General features: G+C 44.0%; 1 protein-coding gene across 1 annotated transcript; it reads right to left on the reverse strand.

Annotated features, from left to right (window-relative positions):
- Positions 1-532: 532 nt before the first annotated feature.
- Positions 533-9,364, reverse strand: BHLHE41 (basic helix-loop-helix family member e41). Its single transcript, XM_089769812.1, has 5 exons — positions 8,121-9,364; positions 7,781-7,844; positions 7,425-7,532; positions 7,010-7,121; positions 533-6,613 (listed from the first exon to the last, which is right to left on the reverse strand). Exons 1-5 carry the CDS (start codon positions 8,180-8,182, stop codon positions 5,592-5,594), a joined length of 1,368 nt encoding a protein of 455 aa, XP_089625938.1. The 5' UTR covers positions 8,183-9,364; the 3' UTR covers positions 533-5,591.
- Positions 9,365-11,341: the final 1,977 nt, after the last annotated feature.

Below are 11,341 nucleotides of genomic sequence, written 5' to 3' on the forward strand. Positions count from 1 at the left end.
AGCACCCCAGCTGCTCTGCCCCAGGCGTCCCAAGTCAGCTTCTGCTGAAACTGACCAGCGCTGACTACAGGAAGCCCCAGGCAGAGTTGCTCTGCCCTGGGCTTCCTGGAATCAGCTGCTGATCAGTTTCAGCAGCAGCTGACTTGGGGACGCCTGGGGTTCTTAAGTTGATTCTGTATGTAAGTCAGAACTGGCGGTCAGTTTCAGCAGTGTCTGAATCTGGACGCCAGTTCCGACTTACATACAGATTCAACTTAAGAACAAACCTACAGTCCCTATCTTGTACGTAACCCAGGGACTGCCTGTATATTATAGTCTGAGAAATACATTATGTAGCAAAGTATATATAAAAATATAAAGCCCAGTCCTGCATTCTAAAAGTCAGGAAATACAGAAGTGGTCCCACAAATTATACTAAAATAAAAAATCAGGCAGTAAACACAAACTTGAATAATGTCTAAATATGCATTTGCACAAGAACAAATATAATTTTCTTTTAAAATATCAGTTTCACATCTATTTTATTTTTCACTGTAAGAAAATGTGGAAACAATTTATTCAAATAAAGCTAAGGCATGGAATTGATAGAAGCCAGAAATTTCATAATTAAAACTCTTAGCTTTCCTTCCACCAGTAATTTTTTGCCCCCTCCAACAACACATTATCAGTTTTAGCTATGAACTTTTTTACCTTTAAAAAAAAACCTGACCTATTCATATTTTAATCTCTAAATTTTGTTTATGCAACAGCATTAAAGAGGATATCTTGAAGATATAACTGGACATGAACTTTGACTTATTTTAGGCAATGACTAATAAAAATTATTCCTTTTTCTGTACCTGTGAATATTGAAACATAAAACTAAGCATGTTGGGATAGGATTACAATCCAATGAAGGCTAAAGTGATATTAATACCAACCTGTAACCCCTATTCATAGAGGATAGGATTTTCAAAGAGGCCATAAGCCTGATCATCACAAATTTTATACTGGTAACTATGTCAGTTAAGGGCGTGTTGTTGTGGGGTTTTTTTAATGTTTTTTGTTCTGTTTTTGGCCAACACACTGACATCAGAACAAGATAGTTATACTGATAGAAAGGTGCCTTAGGCCTGTATAATTTATGAGCTTTCCTGTATAGGAAATTACTTACATCATTATAAGCACATTTATGCTGATCCACCCAACTGCATCCATAAAAAGGGGAAGGGATGGTGGTGAGGTTTATACTATTATAGTTAAAAAAGTGCCACTTGATGTGGACAAAGTGATGAAACAAGGACAGAAACATGCATGGAATTAAGTGGCAGGCCACAACTTTTATTCAGCTTTAACATAGATGGAGGTGCTACTCATCCATCACCCACACTTGGCATTTAACTGGCTCCGGTGAGGGGAGGGAGGCATTTTTACAAGGCTCCTACCAGATAACCCATAGCTCAGGGTAGGTTCCCCTCAGCTTTCTGAGTCCTAACATTCTCTGCCCTGTGAGGGGGACAAAGGATAGAGAATGGTTGAGACCTCAGCCTCCAAGGCCCACAAGGTCTCAACGCTGCCCCATGAGTCCAAGGCCCATCACCAAAATCCCACATCTTTTGCCCCTGGGAACTGTTCATTTATCCTCTTTAGAACACTGGAGATTTAAGAACCCAACCTCCACTACCTCGGTTAGGTACTAAGTGCATTCCTACTTACCCCACTGTGGTTCAAGGGTACTGTGAGCAAGGTGAAAAGTTCTCTAGTCCACTGGAAGAAAAAGATCTGCCTAACCCCCAAATGGATGATTTGCTAGATCTACGTATCTGTCAGGCCAGATGCCCATTGCTACTTCAGGGTGGATAGCATGGGGCTGCTGGAAGGGAGCTGAAAGGGATTCTATATGGGCCCCATTCCAGGTTCAATCACAGAATTTTGATATATGTTGGCCAATTAGCACCCTCTCTTCGTCTGGCCAGAATACCAGACTCCCTCCCTTACTGTTGGGGTAGTTCCTTTTCACCACAAACCCTATCAGACTCCACCCATCTACTGAAACAGGTTGGGGCATTTTTTTGTGTAATGAAAGCCTAATTGAATTTTACTTCTTTGAGTCTATTGAAATCCCAGGCACAGAGCCTGATGCAAACACCACTGAAATCAATGGGATCTGGTTCAAACCCATGAATAACTATTTGTCAATATAATTACTTGTAAATTGTTGCATGATCTGGTCCAGTGTTTCTCAACCAGTGGTACAAGTACCCTTAGGGGTACTTGAGAGAAGTCTTGGGGGTGGGGTATGTCAACACAACTGAAATTTGGAGAAAACTGAATTTTTGTTTTAAGTTTTACCGCATTTTATTATTTTTGTACATTTTACACCCTAAAATTTCATCACCCGCCCGGCTACGATTAAGTTGTTTAAACAAATGTGTTGCAATGGTAGAAAAAAAATGTGTCTGAAAACTGTAGGTACTGGGGATTACTTGTGTGTATATATATTGGAAAAGGGGATACTTTATAAAAAAAAAAGGTTGAGAAACACTGATCTAGTCCATTATTAATAATTTATCATAAAGTATCAGAAGATATTACAAGAAATAAATATTACAGTTGCAATGGGGGAGGTCTAGGTTGAGTATTAGGAAAAACTATTTCACTAGGAGGGTGGTGAAGCCCTGGAATGGGTTACTTAGGGAGGTGGTAGAATCTCCATCCCTAGAAGTTTTTAAGTCCTGGCTTGACAAAGCCCTGGCTGGAATGATTTAGATGGAGCTGGTCCTGCTTTGGGCAGGGGGTTGGATTTTATGACCTCCTGAGGTCTCTTCCAGCTCTATGATTCTATGAATGTGTATATATAATTTAATATTATGCATAGATTCATCTAGCTGTCTATAGGTAGACTTATTTGCCTGTAATGCCATCTGAGTTGTTCTGTAAAAAGATGTTATTTACAGAATTCTTTATCTTGTATTTCTAAGGCTGATTGAAATTAACAGGGCTCCCTTTTTTTTAAAATATGCTACATTTGTACTCCAGCTCGATCCAACGTAGTTACTCCAGTGTAGTTATGAAAACATGTTGATTGTTAATTGATACTAAAGAACCAGTAGAGGGAGCACACAACATTGTTTATATATTTATATCTTACATAAACTCTCCCTCCTTTTTGTTTAAATTATTTTCTCAGGAACAAGATGATGAAATTTTTAAAGGAAAAAAGCCCCAAATCTCATCTATATTAAAACTGTTAGTCTTTAGAGGAACATTTTCCCATAGTGTAAATTACTTGATTGTTTCCCTATAAAGCTGGGGCAGGGAGCGGGGTTTACAGCATTTCTAGTTCAGATATACATCGCTTTCCCCAACTTTCATTAAAGTAATGCCATCAACCTGACATAAAAATCTTATAGTCTGATAAGTGTGGGCAGTTACTAAATATGTACAGTATCTGTAGCGTGAATTGTTACATTTTATCATGTAATGTAGAATGACTGTACTGCGAAAAGTATAGACCAATTTAAAACATAATTAGATGTGTGCATGCTTTTTGCAGTGTTTTGTGTAATGTATATACTATAAAATACAATGCATTAAACTCAAAGCAAACATGCAAAACCATCTTTAAAATGTGAACACAAATTGCTATCTATATTCACACAATTAGACATTTTTAAGATTTGCTATGCATCCATCATGATGTATTAATGTAGGATTTTTAATTATTAGACAACCCCTTGTTGTGTATTAAAGCTTTTATTCCTTAGTAAGAGTTTTGTAATTCACAAAATAGTGTGTAAATATTTAGATAATAGAATTTGTGGAGTGCTGGAAAATACTGAGTATATAAAGATTGATTTCTAATATCACATACTAAACTGTTCTAAAACAGCTGTTTTCTTGCGGACAGTATTTATTTTTTTAAATAATTTAAGACAGCATAAGCTTGTACCAAGCATAAGCATTGTAACAAAAGTGCAACTTTTTTTCAGCAAATCCTCCCCAAAAGATATTTAACTCAAAATATCATTAACACATTTTCTCCCTACAAAAATAGCATGTCAGACATCATTAATTGGATGTATTAACAACTATTTACATACAGCCATTCTGCAGGCTAGTAAGATTTTTTGTAACGTTGTTTAAACACAGCGTTTGAGGCAAACAGTAGCAACAGCAGCAGCAAATGCAACCAAACTGACTAACAGACCCAGGATACTTATTCACTCAGAGTCAGACAGTTGTGTCTCACCTCTTACATAACATTCAAGTGAGATTTCTCACAGTGCTACCTTGGCAACAAACTAAAAATATCTAGGCAAGGTCTTGTTTTAAGCCTTATTAAAAAGCTTTGTCTGTGTGATTATCTGGCATCTGTACAGTCTCCAGAAAGGGAAATCACAAAATTTGGAGACAGAAGGACTGCATGGGTCCTTATCCCATATTTTATAAGCATTTCTAATTAAAAACTGACACGTTTAATAATTTCCTCTAGTTTTTAATTTGGGATAAAATTAGTTTAGGGTTGTCAGTTTTTTGTTTTGTTTATAGTTCAGTGCAGAAACATTCATTTTATAAAGCAAGGTTATAAAAACTCAGGAAAATATTGAAATTAAATAAGGACAAGGTGGAAACAAATGCACTTGCCATACCTCTGTATATCTTAGCTAATAAGACATTATAGCATGGGCCTGATCTTCTACTCCTTGCGCATCCAAAACTCTGACTGAAGCCAGTAGCAACTCTGGGTACTCAAAGCACTGAAGAACTGGGCTCAAGATCAATTCATTCATGGTCCATTTGTCAATAAAGTGCGAATGTATATATTTAAAAATTCTTCTCATCTTCTCTATCTGCCCCTCCCCCATTTTGACAACGAACCAATCTTTAAACAAGTGCAAATTACTAAGTGGAACATAGAGATACTACAAAAAACCTTTTCAAAATAAGGTGCAACATTTAAGTTACTTTAGAGAAAAACAATCCTTACTCTTTTTTTCTTTTCTAACATATTTATGCATTTATAAAGCCAAACATAAAAAAAAATACTGAGTAGCAAATTTAATCCTTAAAGATTCTTAAGCAGTGGCAGCAGCTGCTAGAGTTAAGGACCCCAGCCCCACTTTGAGTCAGATACCGTGTGATCTTTAGCTGCTTTTATATATTATTAATAATACACATTTCTAGAGTGTCCACAGATATCGTCTGCGGCTCCCATGTCAACTTTTTTGCCTACCCACTTTCAGATGTCACTGAGACTTTGGATCGGAAACTGAACCTGACCGTTCAGCCTGTTTCTATTTGCTCCCTTTCGGTAAATGTGGAGACAGTGAGTGATTCTCTATGTAACACAGAAATGCAAAGGATCTTTTACAGCAGAGTAAGGGAAGGGGAAGGAGCAGCAGCAGGAGAGAACCCCAAAGAAATGAAACACCAACAACGGAAACAGCGTGCGAATCGATTCACGCGTTCTCCTGTGAGACCACAAAGTGGCGGGTGGGTGGGCAGGTTGATTCTTATGGTTGCTGTTATGATTGAGTAGGATGGGGAATCCGTCTTCCTCCCTACTCGGGAGCAGGGATGGGCTGAACCCTGGGGACCTGTGGCCCAGTTCAGGGGCTTTCCTTTCCGGACTGCAAAAGATCTTCCGGGGAGCGAAGGTCACTGTCCCCCACGCTGGTGCCTGTCTCGCAAGCAGCGGCGAAGGGATGGGGCAGGTGCGGGGAAGGCGAGACCACGTCGAGAGGCAGGAGGGCCGAGGCGGCGGCTGCCGCGTTCGCCTTCTCAGCTGACGCCAGCACCGAGGAGAGGCAGGGGAAGGCAGCGGCGGCCTGGGCGGGGATTCCGGGGTAGAGCAAAGGGATGGGGGCGGCGGCCGGGTAGAGATATTTCTCCAGGTTGCTCTTGTCCAGCAAGGGCTGCATGTAGGCGGCGGCCGCGGAGGGGGAGAGGAAGTAGAAGGGCAGGCAAAGCGGGGCCGCGGCTTGCTGGCCAAAGGGAGCCCCGGCCCCGCCTCCTCCAAAGGCCAGGAGGGAGCTGAGCAGGGCGGCGTCGGGTCTCAGCAGGGCAGCCGCGGCCGGGTCCGGGCTGAGCGCGGCGGCGGAAGGGAGGGGGGCGCTGTGGCTATTGCTGCTGCTGCTGCTGCTGGTGCAATCCAGCTTCAGCCTTTTGGGCGCTGGGGCCTCGTCCCCGGCAGGCTCCTGTTTGATAGTCAGGCTGGGCAGCCTCGCGGCTTGGCCCTTCTCTCGATCCGGCCTGCCCTCGCTCTCCCCCCCGTAGCCGCTGTCTGTGTCGGTGTCATTCTCCCCGCTCAGCTCGGCCGGCGGGTGAGTCCGCTGGATGACGGGCACGCAGTTAGTCTGAGCCTCCAGCTTTTGCCCGGTGCGATCCTGTGCACAAGAGGAGGAGGAGGATCCTTTGCTCGCGGGGACCTGTGGAGTCAACAGCTGGGGGCTGGGTAAGAACTGAGTGGAAACCGCGTGCAGATGGTTCACGAGCTGGGCGCATCTCTGCTCCCTGGGAGTCCAACTTTCAAACCGGGAGAGGTACTGCAAGACTTCTTTGGCGCACGTTTGAAATCCCGAATGGAAAGCATCCAGGTCGCACTGAATGGGGGACTTCATAGCCCGCTCCCCTGTGGTGGAGAATATGGGAAGGGGAAGGCAAAGAAAAGTCAACTTAAATACATCTGCGAACACCGGTCTGGGAGTGCCTGCTATTTGGCTTCTCCTTTTCATTCAAAACAAAGGTAACTTCAGTGATCTTTTGATGAAAGCCTTTCAATCCAGGCTACTTTTCCTCCTGCGACAGAAATGCCCATATTTGCAGGGAGTTAATATGGTAATTTGGCTGGTGACATCTCAGTGGAGGTCAGCATTTGGCCAGATAATACAATAAACACATTATATTCCTTTCAAGGGGGGGGAATCAAAGGTTCGCCCCTATGAATTATAGTATTATGAGATCTCCAATTTAACAACCATGTCTCCTGAGTGTGTTTATGTGCTGGCATCTTCTGAAATTGACTTACCATTCTGTAAAGCAATTATATTCTGATGCTGTTGCTCCGTTAAGGCTGTTAAAGCTTTTAAGTGTTTCAAAGTTAATTCCAAAACTACAGCTTTCTCCAGATGCCCCAGAGTCTGAAAAGTAGGGGGGAAAGGAACACTTGGTTACTAACACAATACACTTGACCATTATATTCTGTGTCTATAACTTAAGCCAACTCCCTTTGAAAAGGGTGTTATATTTAAAGAATCTGTTTTTACATAAGCACATAAAAGCAAGTTGCTACCTTAAACTCAGTCACATAGACTCTGTAGAAAACCTTTAGCATCCAACGCAAGTCACATTCTTTTAGCTGCACGCACCTGTCTCTAAATTTTTAGATCATCACAAGAAACATATTGTATAATGCTGCAGACAATAAAGTATATATATCTTACCGTCAATTTCAGATGCTCAGGCAATAAATCTTTTAGCTGAGCAATGCACTCATTTATCCTGTCTCGCCTCTTCTTTTCTATCAGTCTATGTGGCAGTTTGTATGTTTCCTAATTAGCAAAATGAGGAAAAGTCAAATGTTACATTCAGGTAATATGACAATCCAAACACAAATGTCCATATGGTAGTGCAAATTGCAAGGCACCTATAGCCTTCCCTTGTTATCCGGTAGACACATTTATAATTCAGGGGAAGTTAAAAAGGAAGAAACTCAGATGCGGTTCATGGGTAAAGCTATGCTATAAAAATCACTGAACCCCAAGGTAGGTCAGGAAGAGCTTCAGAAACTTATTCTTACCTTACTCTCATCTCTTTTCATGCCTCTTTTGGGTTTGCACAAATACAAGGATGGATAGTCCAGTCTGCAAAAATGAAAAAAAGATTCAATGTAGTATGTAAATAAGCTACCTACCACGTTCATAAGTGGAAATATATACATACAGAAAGAGAAAAAACATATAATAAGAAATGTCTATAATATTGCATAGCTCCAAAGATAGTCCCTTACTGCAAAAAAGAAGCAAGAATCAGACAGCATTTAAGAACGATCTAGCTTTTCACATCTTTAGATCACTTCTGAAGAAGCAACGAAACACTGTAGTGAGAAGAGACAGAGAGAGATTGCACTGGCTCCTTACCCTATAAAATCCACATGTTCTAGCAACTGCCTGTCTGGCAAACGAGGGATTCCTTCATCCATGTTTGACAACAGCTGATTTTTTGTTGTTGCTTTTGATTGAATCTGTGGGATGCTGAGAGTCTTTGGAGATCTTTGAGCAAAACTGTGCACATGCAGCCGCTGTCTCTTGTGTGCACCGGGGAAAGTGTGAAGCAGTTTGTCTCCCCTCTCCTTGTCTCTCTCTCTCTCCCACTCATGCACTCACAGTCACACACTGTGCTGGTAGTTTGCACTCACTGATCAGTGTTTGGCCACAGGGCACGCGCGTCGCCAGCCAGACCAGCACCCAGCTCACGTGCGGAACGTACCATACAAGCTCCAGACTAGGGGTTTGGGTGGGAGGGGGAGAGAGAGAGAAAGGAGGCGGGGACAGCTGATCCAGGCGACCGGAAAAGAAAAAAAACCCAACTTTGTCCAGCTATTCATCTTCCAAGTGGCAATGCAGTCAGCGGAGGTTTCCTCCTGTAAGGAAATACACGCAGCACTCCCCATCGTGGTGCCTTCTGCGCCTGGGGGGTTGGTTGCTCTTCAGTCTATGGATGTGGGGAGAGAGATTTCACCTAGAGCATAAAGGATGCTGGATTTAAACGCGAAGACAACGTGGGAGTCCTGTACAAAACGCGTAGGGGGTGGGGGAAAGAATTGTAATGTACTAGGGGAGACCTTAGTCTGACAGGTCTCAATTTGCAAGTTGCATTCAAACCTGCCCTGAGCGCCACTGACATCTGCCAAGTCCCGTGCAGGGAGTTTAAAGTTTCTCCGTTCGGTGCAGACGGAGTGTTTTGCCTGTGGATTTCAGTGAGCCATCTACAGTCTCGTGGGGGGGGGGGGGGGGGGTTTAAATCTGCCTCACGCAGGTGATCACAACGAGCCCATCCATGCCCGCAGCCATTTCCCTGTCACGCTTCACGTCGCCCTTCCGAAAGAAGCAGGAGCTCCCGGAAAGTCGAGGCTACCGACTGCCGCGGGTTGGTGTCTCTAGGCGCACACCCGGGGAGGGCTCGAGTGCTTGTATGACTGTCACAGACCGCACCGCTGTGGCAAGGGAGTTTCCAGGAGGAGGCGGCGCGAGAGAGGGTGACATTGGGAGAGGCGTTGCACTGAAATGAAATCACACCCCTGTGAAAGTCCGTTGCTCGGAGGGAGGGGGGGCTGGTGGTACGTGCTTCTCCTGTCCCCCTCCCCCTCCCTTCTCCCGGCACACACACACACTTTCCTCTTAAGGCTGATAATGAGCGCAGGATGTGTGCGCGCAGCCCACGTTTACTACCACTGGCACCTAAAAGCCTCCTCCTTAATCCTGTCTCGAGCTGGTACGCGCACAGGGCTCGCAACGTGATCCGACCTGCCGCTGCCACATCACAGCTGCGAGAGCCCTGGCTCCGGAGTTGCTGCTGCTGCTGCTGCATCCGCTGCCTAGGCAGAAATGCAAACGCAGCAGCAGGAGCGGGCGTAGTTACCTGCTCCCCAGAGCGAGCTCATTGGAAATGACTCAGTGCAAGAGACAGGAGAGGTGGGGAGGGATCCGCGCTGTTAGGAACTCCTGCTGCTTGTGGGAACAGCAAGCCCAGCTGCTAACGCAGTATTGTACACGGTCTGGCTCCCCACTGATTCCCTGCGGAAATTAGAGTGCAAATGAAAATGACCGTAAAGCAGGAGTGGTATTAAATATACATACACGGGGATGGAGAATAAGAAAGATCTGGGCTCTGGTGGGATGTTAAGCGCTACTGCTGCAAGTTAGCAAAGGCAGGGGCAGCTTGATTTCTTCTCTCCCAGTGGAAATTACACGCTGCAAATGGCAGTAAATGAGGAGTTCTACCTCTGGATGCATTCAGTACTGCCAGCTCTCACCATTTTTTTGAGAAGTCTTTTTGGATATTTGGGGGTTGTCTTAAAAGCCTCAGCTCCTGGAGGCAAGTGATTACATGGGAATCTCACCTTTTTTTAAAGACAACTGACAGGCATCTACCTCTCCTAGGGTACCTCTACACAGCAGCAATTTTGGAATCACTGATGTTATTCCGAAATAACAAAGAGCGTGTCTACACTACAAGCCGTTATTTCGAAATAAAGTCCAGCTGGAGGACTTACTTTGACTCTTGTAACCCTCATGTCACCAGGAGTAAGGCAAGTGGAAGGAAGACTGCTCTTCCTTTGTCTTCCTGCTGTGTAGACAGTGCCAAAAGCTGAATTAAGCTACTTTGACTTCAGCTATGTAATTGACATAGCTCAAGATGCATAGCTTAATTCAGCTTTTGCCCTGCTGTGTAGACATACCCATAATTGCCAGGAAATGCTGAAAAATGTGAACAGCAACAGCCAAAGAGGAGACAGAAAATTGAAGCCTACATATTTCTGTTTTTTTTTTAATCTCATGATGTTTAAAGCCATTTTATGATTTTGGGGGGACTGATTGGTGTACTTGGCACTGTCACATATATAATTCATTAACTGTGAATAAGGACTTAGAAGTGGAAAGGGCTGTAGTGGGGTGTCAGAAGCTCCCAGAGGCAGTGCTAGCCCCATTGGAGTCCCTAAGCAGGAAAAGTTTATGGGACCCCCCCCACAAAACACGACTCATTATTGCATTCTTGGGGCCCTAGCTATTCCTAGTCTTGCTTATCCCTAGCACTGGCTCTGTGAGCTCCTGCTACTAGTGAGAAAAGCAAACTCTGCTGCAGAGGCAGGATTTGTTTACGTTCTTCCCAGTGATCCTGATGGAAATTACATATTGTCAGTGAAAATCAGTCAGCAGATGCACTTCTGTGTATACATGTGCTCTGGTGGAGCAAAGGGACTTTCAAAGCTCTAAGGCAGTGGTTCTCAATCGGTAGCCTGCTTGCGGTCCAGTCAACACACAGTTCCAGTCACATGACAGCTTCAGGCCCACACAGGTAGGCTGTGTCTAGACTGGCCAGTTTTTCCGGAAAATCAGCCGCTTTTCCGGAAAAACTTGCCAGCTGTCTACACTGGCCACTTGAATTTCCGCAAAAGCACTGACTTCCTACTGTAAGAAATCAGTGCTTCTTGCGGAAATACTATTCTGCTCCCGTTCAGGCAAAAGTCCCTTTTGCGCAACGCTTTTGCGCAAAAGGGCCAGCATAGACAGCTCAGATTTGTTTTCCACAAAAAAGCCCCGGTCGCGAAAATGGCAATCGGGCCTTTTTTGCGGAAAAG

Source organism: Pelodiscus sinensis, chromosome 1 (genome assembly GCF_052426305.1).
Source record: "Pelodiscus sinensis isolate ZL-2025 chromosome 1, ASM5242630v1, whole genome shotgun sequence".
Classification (NCBI taxonomy): Eukaryota; Metazoa; Chordata; order Testudines; family Trionychidae; genus Pelodiscus; species Pelodiscus sinensis.

Coding starts and splice junctions, on each gene's coding strand:
- BHLHE41 (XM_089769812.1), bottom strand. CDS start 8,182: ATGGATGAAGGAATCCCTCGTTTGCCAGACAGGCAGTTGCTAGAACAT. Junction 7,845..8,120: donor GAACATGTGGATTTTATAGG/GTAAGGAGCCAG, acceptor TCATTTTTGCAG/ACTGGACTATCCATCCTTGT. Junction 6,614..7,009: donor TATAATTGCTTTACAGAATG/GTAAGTCAATTT, acceptor TCTCCACCACAG/GGGAGCGGGCTATGAAGTCC.